General features: G+C 38.9%; 2 protein-coding genes across 2 annotated transcripts; one reads left to right on the top strand and one right to left on the bottom strand.

The window, feature by feature from the left end:
- The first annotated feature begins 5,651 nt into the window (after positions 1 to 5,651).
- On the top strand, positions 5,652 to 8,053 carry LOC135673349 (pentatricopeptide repeat-containing protein At5g39980, chloroplastic-like). The gene has a single exon (XM_065182239.1). The coding sequence runs from the start codon at positions 5,673 to 5,675 to the stop codon at positions 7,710 to 7,712; it is 2,040 nt and encodes a 679-aa protein (XP_065038311.1). The 5' UTR covers positions 5,652 to 5,672; the 3' UTR covers positions 7,713 to 8,053.
- A 931-nt stretch (positions 8,054 to 8,984) lies between these two features.
- On the bottom strand, positions 8,985 to 14,846 carry LOC135673350 (phosphoinositide phospholipase C 6-like). Its single transcript, XM_065182240.1, has 9 exons — positions 14,441 to 14,846; positions 12,719 to 12,915; positions 12,345 to 12,480; positions 12,022 to 12,270; positions 11,702 to 11,931; positions 11,290 to 11,407; positions 9,720 to 9,872; positions 9,553 to 9,639; positions 8,985 to 9,464 (listed from the first exon to the last, which is right to left on the bottom strand). The coding sequence occupies exons 1-9, from the start codon at positions 14,753 to 14,755 to the stop codon at positions 9,171 to 9,173; spliced, it is 1,779 nt and encodes a 592-aa protein (XP_065038312.1). The 5' UTR covers positions 14,756 to 14,846; the 3' UTR covers positions 8,985 to 9,170.
- Positions 14,847 to 15,181: the final 335 nt, after the last annotated feature.

Below are 15,181 nucleotides of genomic sequence, written 5' to 3'. Positions count from 1 at the left end.
TTTGATAGTTTTATCATAAAGACAATTTGAATCTATTTGAATTAAGAATTTAGCTCGCAATTTTATGTCATGAGATTCATATTTTTTGGCGTGTTTCAGTAAAACATGCAATTTAAACTATTAAACTTCAAATTTTGACATAAGCGTGTTTGATTTTATGTAGTTTCTCAAACTGTTAATTTCTCTAATATTCGATGTGATATTCCTGAATTTAGGGGTGATAACTATAAAATATAGAAGGCGAGGGTCCTCCTCCATTTAGGGTGGATAGATATTGATTATGCTATTAGGAAAGACGAACCATCTACAGTCACTAATACTAGCACTCCAACCGAGGTCACGTTATATGAGTGATGGGAGTGATCCAATCGGCTCAACGTGATGTTTATCAAAACTAGATAACTGTTGGTATACGTGGTTCAGTTGACCAGCATGAAAATGTCCAAGACTTACTACAAGCTATTGATGAGCAATTCGTCACTTCAAAAAAAAGCACTAGCAAGTACCATAATAATAAATTTTTCATCCCTTAGACTCACCAACGTAAAGGGTGTGTGTGAGCATATAATACAAATGCGAGATATTGTGGTTCAACTTAAGAAACTAGATGTTAATATGTCATAATTTTTCCTGGTGCACTATATTCTGAACACCCTTCCACATCAAAATGGGTATTTTAAGATTTCATACAATACACGTAAGGACAAATGGTTAATCAATGAATTAATGACCATGTGTGTTCAAGAAGAAGAGAGGCTAGTGATGGAACTAGGTGAGAGTGCATTGGTGGTAACCACTCGCGGCAAGAACAAACTGATAAAAATCAAGCCAATCAGAATGCTCATTAATAGGGAAAAGGTAAAATACAACCCCAAGTTGATATCAAGAAAGAAGCAAAATGTTTCTTTTGTAAAAGGAAGGGACACACGAAAAAGGAACGCACGAAATTCCAACAATGGCTTGAAAAGAAAGGTAAACTAATCTCGTTTGTATGTTATGAATCTAATATGGTTAATATTAATATTAACACATGGTGAATTGACTCTGGATCAACAATCCATATTGCAAACTCTTTGCAGGGCATGCAAAACCTAAGGAAGCTACTATTAAGTGAGCAAAGCATCTTATTAGGAAATAAGATGGGCTCATATGCGGAGGCAATCGAAACATGCATTTTAACTTTAAGTAGTAGTTTTATTTTAAAATTGGAAAGGACCTTTTATGTACCAAGTTTCTCATGAAACTTAATTTCTATTTTCAGACTCATACCATTTGGGTATTCCTTTAATTTTAAAGATACATCATTTCGTTTATTATATAAAACTGATTGTATTATGAAAGGTATTTTGTCTGATGGTCTTTACCATATTTTATTACAAAATGATGATACTCAAAGTTCAGTGCATGTTCACGCTGACACTAAAAGGTGTAATATTATTGATGACTCCTCTATATTATGGCATCGGAGATTAGAACATATCTCCATAGAGAGAATTAAGAGATTAGTTAACGATGGGGTACTTAATACTCTTGATTTTACTAATTTTAAGACTTATGGACTGTATTAAGGCAAAACAAACCAATAAGTCCAAAAAGGATGCTAATAGGAGTTCAAATATATTAAATATCATTCATATTGATATATGTTATCCAGACATGGATATACATGGTCAGAAATACTTATCTCTTTTATAGATGATTACTCACGATATATGTATATATATTTGCTTCATAACAAAAATGAAGCATTGGATGCCTTCAAAGTCTTTAAAGCTGAAGTTGAGAACCAATGTGGTAAGCAAATTAAAATTATGAGATCAAATAGATATGGAGAATATTATGATAGATATACTAAAATTGGACAAGCACCTGGTCCTTTTACTAAGTTTCTTCAAGGGATTGTTGTCCAATACACTATGCCCGATTCTCTATACCAGAATGGTGTTATAGAAAAAGGAAACTGAATATTATTAAACATGGTGCAGAGTATGCTCAGTAACTCCAATCTTCCTAAGTTCTTATGGACTGAAGCACTAAAGACGATTGTGTATATATTAAATTGAGTTCTAACTAAGGTTGTCAAAAAGACATCATTTGAATTATGGAAAGGTTGGAAACTGAATTTACGATATATGCGTGTTTGAGGATGTTCGTCTAAGGTCAGGATATATAATCCATAAGAGAAGAAACTAGACCCAAGGACTATTAGTGGGTATTTAATTGCATATACCGAAAAATCCAAAGGTTACAGGTTCTATTGTCCATCTTACACAACTATGATTGTGGAATAAAGAAACGCTAAATTTCTTGAGGATGATGTGATTAGTGGGAGTGATCATTTCAGGAACATAGTTTCTACACATGATCATATAGAATCTCAACCTTCTACATCAAATGATAAATTAGTTATAGTTCACAGCACTCGTCAAGTACAAACTAGTGCCGAACAACAAATCATTGAAATTCCACAAGTTACTGATAGTATTCTAATAGATCAAGCAGTTCAGGAATTATAACAAGCTCCCGAATAACTAGTTGAACCACAAGTTCCTTACGGAAACATTGGTATAACATTAAGAAGATCTACTAGAAATAAAAGATCAGCAATTCCTAGTGATTATGTTGTATATCTACAAGAATCTGACCATAATATTGGAGCCAAAAATGATCCTGAAATATTTTCATAAGTCATGAGTTGCAAAGAGTCAAATTTGTGGGTTGATGCAATTAAAGAAGAGATGAATTCCATGATGAGCAATGGAGTTTTGGATCTTGTAGAGTTGCCTAATGAAGCAAAGACTATTGGTTGCAAATGGGTCTTTAAAACTAAGAAAGATTCATTATGCAACATTGAGAGATACAAAACAAGACTTATTGCAAAGGGATTTACTCAAAAAGAGGAAATTGATTATGCGGAGACATTTTCTCCTATATCTAAGAAAGATTCTCTTCGTATCATTTTGGCATTGGTTACTCATTTTGACCTTAGTTATAACAAATTGATGTGAAAACGATATTTCTTAATAGAGATATGGAGAAAGAGGTTTATATGAAACAACACGAAGGTTTCTCCTTTAGTGTTGGTAAACACTTGGTTTGCAAGCTTAAGAAGTCTATATACAGTTTAAAACAAGCATCCCACAAATGATATTTTAAATTCTATGAAGTGATTTCTTCATTTGGATTTATTAAAAATCCCATGGATCAATGCATATACCAGAATGTCGGTAGGAGTAAAATATGTTTGCTTATTTTATACATAGATGATATTTTGCTTGCAACCAACGATAATTGTTTGCTGCATGAGGTGAAATAATTCTTTTCTAAAAATTTTGACATGAAGGATATGTGTGAAACATCTTGTGGCATTAGCATTAAGATCTATAGAGATAGACCTCGAGGTATTTTAGGTCTATCATAAGAAATCTATATCGATAAACTTTTAGAAAGATTTCGGATAAAGGATTGTTCACCAAGTGTTGCTCCCATTGTGAAAGGTGATAGGTTCAATTTGAACCAATGCCCAAAGAACAACTTTAAAAGAGAATCAATGAAAAATATCCCATATGCTAATGTCATAGGAAGCCTTATGTATAGACATACAGACAATCTGGATATGATTGGTTACTCAGATTCAGACTTCGTTGATTGTGTTGATTCTCGTAAATCAACATCAGGATATATTTTTATGATGGCTGGTAGAGCTATTTCTTGGAGAAGCACCAAGCAGACCTGCTATTTCTACCATGGAAGCTGAGTTTGTCTCTTGTTTTGAGGCTACTTCACATGGTGTATGGCTTAAGAGTTTCATTTTTGGACTTAGAATCATAGATTCTATTTCTAGGTCATTAAGAATTTTTTATGATAATTCAACTGCGGCCTTTATGGCTAAAAACAATAAAAGTGGAAGTCCAAGTAAACATATCGACATTAAGTATTTAGCCATAAGAGAACGTATAAAAGAAAAGAAAGTGGTCATTGAGCATATTAGCACTAAATTGATGATTGCTGATCCTTTGACTAAAGGCATGCCACCTTTGAAATTCAAGGATCATGTAGAGAAAATGAGACTTGGTTCCACTTTGTAATGATATTGAAGCTCTTATATATTGTGATATTTTCTCATTCATGTGCACATTATTTTAAGAAAATATATTGTTACTCGACCAAGAATAAACATAAGGTTTATTCATTAAGTAATGTTACCACATTAAGATTAAAAAACTAAATACATCGTAATACATAGATGATAATACTCGCTCTTAGAGGATTTATCGCTATGATTTATGTAGTTATTTCTTAAGAAAGTTATTCAATAAAGATTAATTCAAATTATAAATCTAAACGAATGGACCAAGTGGGAGAATGTAACTGTTCTCATTAAGATTAATAATTCATGATAATGAATTCTTTCATTTATAATAGTTTAAATATTTTAATTTTTTATTCATTATAAATAAAATTATTATTTATTTAATATCATTAAAAAAATTTATTATGGTCCAAACGTTACAAATTTGAATTAATTTATGAACGTTATGAGTTAGTGATAATAAATATTCTTGATGAGAGAACATCTATATAAATGAGGATTTTGGTTCCTGGGATCAATATCTTTTTGAAGTCAAAAGGATTTCCTATACCATCTAAAGCGAGAGTTCTGAGCCGAGAAGTGCCAAAGTTCAAGAAGAAACCATTGTAGAAATTCTTAACAATAATGGCTGGAGGTACGTCATTTCGTTTATGCATTAGTTTTATTGTGTTTCTATTATAATGATTTAGAAACATAAGTTGATATCAAAGATTTCTAATATGGATAGCCTCCGAGAGTGGTGGCTTGAGGCGTGTGAGTTTAGTTGCAGCGCCATTGAGTGTGGTGTCAGTGAGCTTGGGTGGGACGAAGAGTACCTCCATGGCGGTAACATCAACATTGAGATGTTGTGGTAATATTATGATTAATTTCATATTCAAAGTGATTTAAGATTAAGATTGAATATGATAAATATATTATTATTAATTTTAATCTATTTTTTATATTTAAAGAAATTAAATAAATTAACTATCCTAATAAAATCAGATTTGATCTCATATTACAAAATGACTAACATTTTGAGGGAGGGCTCTAATTATTTTATAATTTAGTTTTTATCTTTTCAAAATCATATGGAATCCGTCAAAATTGAACGATTAGATTTTGACCTATTTAGGAGCACAAAATGTAAAAATTAGTGAAAATGAGTTTATTCTTAATTTTAAATCAAGATATTTATTTATTTTTGACAAATTCCCTGAAAATGCTTGCCTTTTAATTTTTTTTCTTAAATTTCTCATATAACATATTATTTTTCTTAATAATAACAAAATGTCCCTCAAATTATAAAGATAACGAAAAAAATAAAGAAAACCGAATATGAATATTTTTGTAAAGGGGGAAAAATTCAGCTTCCGAAAATGGAGATTTATTTTGGAGAATTTGATCGTATAATTTTATGTTTTTAATATATTTTTTGTTACATGACAATGTTCGAAATAGAGGTTATTTTTATGAAAATTATTTTAAAATCAAGATTTAATTGAGGAAAAATAACGTTATTTTTGGGGTGTGAAAAATCCAATTATACCCAAAATATAAATCCAAAGAAGTCATCGAGCACGAGACACGAGTGGATTCGATGCTTGCTGGTTTCGGTGAAGCGGAGATGGCAGCCGCAGCTCTGCCTCTTCACCACCATCCTTTCCCGTCTCATCATCATCATCCATCGAAAAGGTCTCGCCTTGCCCCTCCTCTCTACCCTCGTCTCTGTGACTCTCCTCCTACTCTTCCTCCTCTAGCGGCTGCCGGCAGAGACGTATGGCGGAGTCACGACCTCCACCACCACCACGACCTGCATCCCACCCGCCGCCGCCCCCCCCAACGCAACCACTACATCGACCGCAGCGTCGACATGGCCGCGCTGCTGTACCAGCTGAGCCAGACCACCACGTCGGAGGAGCTCCACGCCGTCATGTCCCCTTATCTGGGCGGCCCCGCCGGCGAGTACTGCCTCTCCCCGCGCTTCGTGGTCTCGCTCCTCTCCCGCGAGCCCGACCACCGTCGCTCCCTCGCCCTCCTCGACTGGATGGTCGACGCTGCCGGCTACCAGCCATCTGCCTTTGCTTTCAACGTCGTCCTCCGCAACGCCCTCCGCGCCGCCCAGTTTCCCCTTGCCATTGGCCTCCTCCACGAGATGCGCCGCCTCCGCCGCCCCTCCCCGGACCCCGTCACATACTCCACCCTTATCTCCGCACTCGCCCGCGCCGACCGCCTCGATGCCGCCCTCGCCCTCCTCCCCCTCATGGACGCCGACGGCGTCGTCCCCGACCTTCCCCTCTTTACCACCCTCATCTCCCTCGCCCTCCGCCTCGGTGACCACGCCAAGGCCCTCGCCCTCTTCTCCCGCCTCCGCGCCGCCGGCCTCAACCCCGATCTCAAGGCCTTCAACGCCGCCCTCCACGCCCTTTCCCTCGCCGGCCTCCTCCGCGAGGCCCGCCGCCTCCTCCTCTCCGACATGCTCGAAGCCGGCGTCGCCCCTGATGCCGTCTCCTTCTCCACCGTGCTCGCCGCCCTCGTCCGCCGCCGCCGCTTTCTCCAGGCCCTGTCCCTCTTTGCCGAGATGCGGCCCCGTCGCGTGTCCCCCGACCTCACCACCTGCAACATCATGCTCGACGCCTACGGCCAGCTCGACATGGCCAAGGAGGCCGACCGGCTCTTCTGGAGTATGCGGCGGATTGGGGTCGAGCCCGGCATCGTCACCTACAACACAATGCTAAGGGTTTACGGGGACGCTGAGCTCTTTGGAGAGGCCATCCACCTGTTCCGCCTCATGCAGCGCAAGGAGATCGAGCAGAACGTGGTGACCTACAACACCATGATCAGGATCTACGGGAAAACACTGGAGCACGAGAAAGCCGGCAACTTGGTGCAAGAAATGCAGAAAAGGGGGATCGAACCCAACGCCATCACGTACTCGACCATTATCTCCATCTGGGGCAAGGCCGGTAAGCTAGACCGGGCTGCCAAACTTTTCCAGAAGCTGAGGTGCTCTGGCGTGGAGATCGATCCCGTGCTGTATCAGACCATAATTGTGGTGTACGAGAGGGCTGGACTTGTGGCGCACGCCAGGCGTTTGCTCCATGACCTTAAACACCCGGAGAACATTCCCAAGGAGACCGCTGTCAAGATTCTTGCCAATGCCGGCCGTGTTGAGGAGGCGGCATGGCTCTTCAGGCAAACGAGTGATGCCGGGGAGGTAAAGGACATATCTGTGTTTCGGTGTATGATGGACTTGTTCTCGAGGAACAGGAAGCACATCAACGTGATTGAGGTCTTTGAGAAGATGAGAGCAGTGGGGTTCTTCCCGGACTCAGAGATGATCGCCACAGTCTTGAATGCTTATGGGAAGCTGCAGGAGTTCGATAGGGCCGATGCTGTCTACCAGGAAATGAAGGAAGAAGGTTGTGTTTTCTCGGACAGGGTGCACTTCCAGATGCTGAGCCTCTTGGGTGGCCAGAGAGATTTCAAGGGTGTGGAGGCATTGCTTGAGAGTCTCAACAGTGACCCAAACATAGACAAGAAAGAGTTGCACCTCGTGGCAGCAGGCGTCTACGAGAGAGCTAACAAACTCGATGAGGCATCTCGAATCGTTGCCAAGATAAGAAATTTGGATCCTTAGCATTGCGATCGACATTTGCAAGAGCGCAGAGACATTGTTTGAGAGGCTCAACAATGACCTGAACACCAACAAGAAAGAGTTGCACCTTGTGGCTACAGGTTTCTATGGGAGAGCTAGCAAACTTGATGAGGCATATTGGCTCATTGTCCAGATAAGTATTTTTATTTGATATAGAATCGCTTCCGATGTTATAGCTTATGTAGATTGCACAAAAGTTCAAATCTCTCTGTTCTGTAATTTACTCACATAGCGTGGTATTGCTTTCTGATTAGTAACATATTAACGGATGTATATAATGCCTAATCATATGTGAGAATCTGAGATGACTAAGATTTTGCTCATTCTTAGGTGATTGCAACAACAAACTTTCTGATACTTTGCCTATTCCAATTTTGTGTTAGTTTCTTTTATGATGAGGAAGTACTACTCTTGGTCTGCAAATTCTAGGTCCATATTGTTTACAAGAATTAAACAGAAAGGCGATACCGAAGTTGAATCTCATGCCACAAATTAGCTAAAAGTATGAACTAACAGAACTAAGATGGTATTCTTTGCAGATTCATTGTTTTGATCGAGCATATCCGTATGCTCCCTAATTCAACCATCTCTATAGCATTGGTTTCTAGTTATTTCATGACTCCATGCCAACTTGAATTACTGTGCTGATGCATTTTTCTCGAATCATTTTAGATCACATGAATCTTCCTCTGAAATGCAATGTTATGGCTCTGTAAATTAAATTGGGTCCTTGTTTTCGCAATTTAGCTCAACAATTAGTTTTGTGACCTTATCTCAGTACTTCTTTAGCGACATCCTGCTAGATATGTTTATGCAAAACCCTGTGGCTTAAGATGTTTTGTATCTTTTTCTCATCTTACTTTTTGTCCTCATCTATCAGAGTTATCAGAACTGAACCACTGGCCATGCTTCAGCATGTTGGGTCATTATCCGGACTACAGATTTAAGAAAATGTATTCAGAAAAATGTATGTGTATAATGATTTTCCTCTTGTTTATCTAATTGAGTTTACAATAGAAGATTACCATACACCGCCATACAAAGTCATTTAATCCCATCAAAACAACACACAGCTGAAAATACATAAACTTTTAGACAGACCTGCTCAAAATCTTGCATCCACTACATGCCAGAGTTGAAAGACAAACACATGACTTCATCCATTATGGAATGTAAACCTAATGTTTCATGCATTTACAGAAGATTTTTGTACCATCTTCCTGAAGTTATGAGTGCCCATGAAAGCAGAAAAAATTCAGGGAAACAAATGATGGTTTCTTTGATTAAATGTATCCATAAAACAGCTTCTTAATTTTGTATATACAAAGAAATTACTGTTACAGCCATACAAAACTACATCATTTAAAAATTGACATACAAGAGTATAGGATCGTAGACTACTCCGATGAAGAACTTGCTCGAATTACCAGCAAACAAGATTCACACGAACTGAAAACGCATTAGCAGCCTTACAGACTTGTACTTGTTTCCCTTCCGATCGTGAAGAGGCACAGCTCGAATCCCTGGTCTTAGCTCCCAAACTGGAAGGCATGTTTGCCCACCAAAGTCATCCTTATCAGACATGTCGTACTCATGCACTTCAATCCTGAGCAAAGCCAGTTCTGGAACAGTTAGAGGAAAACTGAATTCCTCTTCCCAAACCGGCGTCCAATTGTCTTCTATTATCTTTGTCTTCTTCATTTTGGTATCAGCAGGAACTCCGGCTATCCCAACCTGGAGATCAGTAAGGACTATGTTGAAGACCAGAAGCATATTTTCTAATGGAATGTCTGTGGAAGATGACCATTTAAGAGCATTTTACCTTTGTATAGAAATCTGGAGGAGAATAGGCATCAAAATGTGTCTGACTAAAGTCCATGCGCCATCCATCTCCCATGTACACCTTAACCTGCCATGACTCCATAATTCAGAAAAGAAGGTGAAATGAGCATAGATAGATATGGAGAGAGTTCTGCGAGTATCATCTACCTTCAAGGTTATCTTCACAGGTAAACTTGCTTCAGGATCAAAAACTTCACCATGTGGACCAACTTTCATAAGGAAATCGGGTTTTCTTACGAAACCACAACCTCCATTGGCCCTAAACAATCCTTGCATCAACCAAAGTGATCTTCCATACCCCTGCCAGAGAAAGACACAAACTGGTAAACGAGTATAGAGAAAGCAAATGTATTTTTTGATGTACATGTGAAATTTCTTTCACCCTCTGCACATTGACTAATGGAATTGCAATGTATGTATGCATGCCCAGGAAACTCAAATTGTATGGTGTCTGAAGGCTGAAGCTTCTACTGTATGGTATGGCGGCAACCGATGGAGCGGCTTTGCTAGAAAGCATGTTCGCAATGATGCCTAAGGAGAGGCTTCGACAAAAACAATACATCTACGCAAGCATGCTAATGGACCAACATCAAGGTTGTATATAATTAGAATGAATATTAGCAAATGAAAGTATCAAGCTGAAGGAGAAACATGACCAACATCTTCAAAACTAAGCAAATGTCTCCAATTGTGTTACTCATTTAATTTTTGGGACAAAGGGACAGAGTTTTTACTTTAAGATTACCTATGAAAAGGATAATGTCCTCCTTCCTATTACCACCAGGTTCAACAAGAAGGGGTCATGTTCTATGGTTTGACTTTGCTCCAATTGAGCACACTTATCCAAAAACAAAAAGAAACTTACCCTTTAATACCTATATTGGATCAGATTAATTACTTGGTACAAACCAAAAGATGGAAGAACCAAGCAAGAAAGATCTGGCTTAGGTTTGTAGAAACAAATGTCTTCTATGATTGAATCCAAAAATAAAAAAAAGTGGACTATCTAATAGCACATACATAATTTTGATTTTGTTTTTCTAAGCATCAAACAAACTGTATTTTGACTTCAATTGTAGAGCCAAGAACAGAGCTGCAATCTTAACCTGAATCATTTAGGCCAACAATCCTGGTGTAAGATAACCTGAATCCTTGATCAATTGGCAAGTTAGCTTCAGGTCAAGCACATGTTTCCTTCAGAGTCAGATTCAACCCATTTAGTATATGAGTTGGTTTCTTTATCCATTCTATCCTTCTCAACCCAACCCATTGACACCTCTACCCTAGAGTATAATGCAGAATGACTCAAATAGCAACATCATTTTTTAACTCGATGCACAAGAATATAAGATAGGATAGTTTACATGAATGATTTATTTGTTCATTCTGCATAGATCACTTCAAAATGAAGGAAGTTTTTGCACCCTCCTGCAATAAATTTGATCAGACTTTTTTCCCCCTGAAGTCAGTTGTAATTAGTTAAGCACTATGTGTATGAAACTTAGGTCACCCACCACAGTTTCTAATGCTAATGTTATGTTTTCTCTGTTTCTTATGACTGACAAGTTGTATCATATGAGATGACCAGCACTGCAGCAAGTAGTAGTATCAACAATAGCCCAAAGACAAGTAATTATCTAAGGATGCATGAAGCTAAGCATCATATAACTTTAGGAATGAATTGTCCACTTGCATATTAATCACAGAAAAGAAGAACCTGCATATTAAATGCAACCATCTGTGCTCCATGCATCCATCCAAGCAGAGGGTTGTAATTAGAAGAGTTGAAGCGTGTACCCTTTGGGTAAACTCTTAGAATATTCTTCTGAGTAAACCTATAATACAATTCAGGCAGATCAACATGCATGATTCTATAGAAATAGAAATGTAAAAATAAAATGACATGCAAGTAAGGTTGCTTCTATTCTCCAATATAAGATGGTGTCCCATGAAAGTTAGTCTATAGAAATAGAAGATGATTTACAGGTAGGGCATGCACTTTTAATTGTCTCAGGAAGACAATTATCATTGTTCTTCTTCACATCAGAGGAGACTAATTCAGCTGTTGTGAATCGCACTAATGATGATGATAGAAGTCAGTGCTTTACAAAAAAGAAAAAGAAAGTTACCTTACTATATCAGGTCCATGAGATTCTGCTAATTTTTCTAGCTGTTGCTCACTCAAGCTAAGTCGCCTTACTTTATGAGGATCAACCTTTAATGCATCACGCATTCGACCTTTAGGTTTCCCAGCATGAACCGTTATTATATGCCTATACTCAGGAGCTGAATCATCATCGTCGTCATCATCATCAGAATCTTCTTCATCCTGCTCATCACCATTCTGTTCATCTTCTTTCTGGTACATGTTGACAATGTTATAGAGGCAGACACACATTGGATCAAAATCTAATCTTGAAGATACAAGATAATCAAAGTAATGCTGCACCTTATCATTAGAGGTACTTAAAGCTTTTAGATCTGCAGTGTCATTTCCCCAAGTTTCTTCATCATTTGAAACCTTACCACTCTCGTGAGAATCGTCTTCCTTGTCCCTAATGTTCTTTGCTTCGAGGTATTCCTTTGGCGGCTTAGTTGAAATAATAACTCGGTTCATTAGAGATTCTGGAGAGGGGAATTCCTCGAGAGAATCTGACTCGGGGTAGTATAACATGTCTCCAAATATTCGAGTGACCATCTATAAATGAATTAAACCGGCAATTAAAACATGTGGATCTAACAAATCTCATGGAAACATTGAGCAACATTCACCTGAGCAACTTTAGCTTGGAGATCTGCAGTAAGGTGGTCCTCCAGAGTTATGACCACAGGATAGGGGGATGCACAGAAAGCAAACTCCTTAATGGACCTCAAACATCTGATCATCTCCACTGGAGATGTCAGTGTCCTGCGCAGAAAAAGCAACAAAAGCACAATGAGTTCAAAGTGAAGCATGATTTCTTTACTTTACATTATCTATGTGAAATTAGACAAGTTCATAACAATTTCATAATTTTTTCTCCGAAAATTACTAGATAATGTTCCATTCATGTCACATTTTCTTTCAAGGTCAGGCAAGCAATGTCTGGCTGCAGTCATATTAGTCTAAGGCTCTTACACAGCAAGCATCAAATAGAATATCTCACCTTCCATGAAGGATGTGAACATTATCTTTTGTAGAATTCGGCCACATGTCTAATTCAATTACTCGGACACCTCTCTGCAATGCTTTTATGATTGGAACATCGCTGCAATCGCTGCTGAGTTGGTTCCCGGTCAAGTATGAGTTATGGCCTGTGTATATATAGTAATGGGACAATGGAAGTTTCATATCTTGGTGAACCTGGGAGAGAAAATGTGTTGTCAAGTAATGCATCTAAGCAAAATACTGCTGTTAAATGAATTGCTATTTAATCTATCAACACAAGGCATAAACTGTAGCGGATATTAGAATATCATTTATGGAATGGTACTGCATTAACAGATTGAAAGAGTGGATAAACAAATATCATACACTCCATCATCTCTGTCAAACCTATATGTAAAAGTGGCAATATGAAAAACAATGCACATTGTCAATTATCAAGTGGACAACTGTGATCAGTTTAACTGAAGTTTTTTATGAGTTGCTAAGCAAAGTAAAATAGAAACACCACTAAATCCAATAGAGCACAAAATTGACAATATTCTTTTGATAATGCACAAAACAGAGCTGAGCTGATAGAGGCATCAACTGTTCAAACTTCAAACCACAAAAGCATCCTCTCTGTTTGTGGGAGATGAGATGTGCTAGTTGGGAGATCCTACAGTAGCAGGACCCTCCTGAATTGAGGTTTATCAAAGCTGATCAGCTAGCTAAGATGGCCAATTTCTATTTTGCTGCAGGTTCCAACTCACATGCATAGTACTCATGAAATTAAATATTTGCAATCTGAGATGACTGGATTAGATTAGAAAAGGAAGAATTTAAGGACACAAAGCACCACAGCTAGACTCTACTAGCAATATGCCTGTGCTGTTAGCAAGCAAACTTAACAGTGAAAAAGCAAAGAATCTTCACATGATAAATTTATAGCCCATCAACCACTGACTTCATGTTCACTTCGTATGATTATGAGTTTGTCAAGATCCATCATTTACTAGCTCAATGTGACAACATCCAGCCACAGGAGTTGATGGACAACAGCACCAGAAACAAAGATCTCAAAGGCATAGGACAGAAGCATCTTAGCAGTGTCCTATTGCTGTAAGATGCCCACTTTTGAGTTATTCTATATAAAAAGGTGGATATCAAGTGGGTTCAAAAGATAATGAACAAACAAATTGGATTATAGCCTATATCGAGACAATTCCAAGAAAAAGTGTGGTCTTGAAAGGAATAAGTTCATTTCTAAGAAGACTTGAATGTCAAGTAGGAAAGTAGACATAGCAAAGATATGGCCGCAGCATACGACAACTTAGAAGATCTCAACTAAAATCATCGGTAGCATTTGATCTTGAATGCTAGCAATTTCATGACACCATTATAGCTTTGATCACTACATGAAAAATCCCATGTTTTACCATTACAAACCCTGATTCACCACAAGACCACGAGGGCTCAAGTCCGGCCATCAGAACGTACATTGTCTGAGACAGATCAGAAAGCTTTTCGACGCTTGGAATCGAAATCTTCGTCTTTAAACCACATCTAGTACTTAGTTCCAAACCCTACATTAATTGTTCGTATTCTTAACCGTATCCTGACAGGCATTAAAGAGAGCAAATTGCTTATAAAGATCGAAAAGGCAGAGGAGTTTAGTACGAAGCGGCACCGAGATCACAAGATCCTAATTTTCTTGGATGGTTTTGGGGAGAGTCGCACCGACCTGGGATCGGACGGGGGGATTGAGGTCGCCGGAGAAGAGGAAGTGGAAGAAGTCGTCGAGGGTGATGCCGGGGCGGGCGAGCACGGAGGGGAGGTGGTGGCGCCGGCGGAGGAGCTCGACGATCCGCTCGGCGTCGGCTAGGGTGGCGGCCGCCTCGCCCTGCGCCTCGGCGAGGAACCGCTGCAGCTGGTCCGCCCCCATCTGGGCCGCCCAACCGGCGTGCGCCGTGAACGCTTCCCTCACGTCCGCCGGCGGCTGCGCCGCGCTCCACAGGAACTTGCGCGTGAAGCACATGCAGTACTTGTAGCTCCCCATCGCCTCCCGGCGTCAACTCCTCTCTCTGGTTTGCGGGCGGAGACTTTTAACGGAACTCCTCCTCGTCGTCGCTTTCTCTGTCTTCATCGAGTTTTATATATCGGTGGTTATATGGCTAAGTTAATGCAAATAATTGAAGCTAATGACGGGGATTTGGGCAATTAATGAAGGCTAATTTTGGAATTCGAGTTTAATGCATATAATTGAATCTTTTTCTTTTTTATTTTAAAATTAATTTTTATTTTACTTGGTGGAGTGGGGAATTGATGCTTTGTCCTCTCCCTCACCTTTTCTTGGTGGAGGGTGGAATTAAGTTATTATTATACTAATATATATATATATATATATATATATATATATATATATATATATTTATGGTGTTGGTCATAGTCATTTAAGATAATTGTCCAATCTTTTCAAATATAA

The sequence above is a fragment of the Musa acuminata genome, chromosome BXJ1-5, assembly GCF_036884655.1.
Source record: "Musa acuminata AAA Group cultivar baxijiao chromosome BXJ1-5, Cavendish_Baxijiao_AAA, whole genome shotgun sequence".
Classification (NCBI taxonomy): Eukaryota; Viridiplantae; Streptophyta; class Magnoliopsida; order Zingiberales; family Musaceae; genus Musa; species Musa acuminata.
The sequence above is the reverse complement of the archived record's forward strand: the minus strand, read 5'-3'. Positions and strand labels throughout refer to the sequence as shown.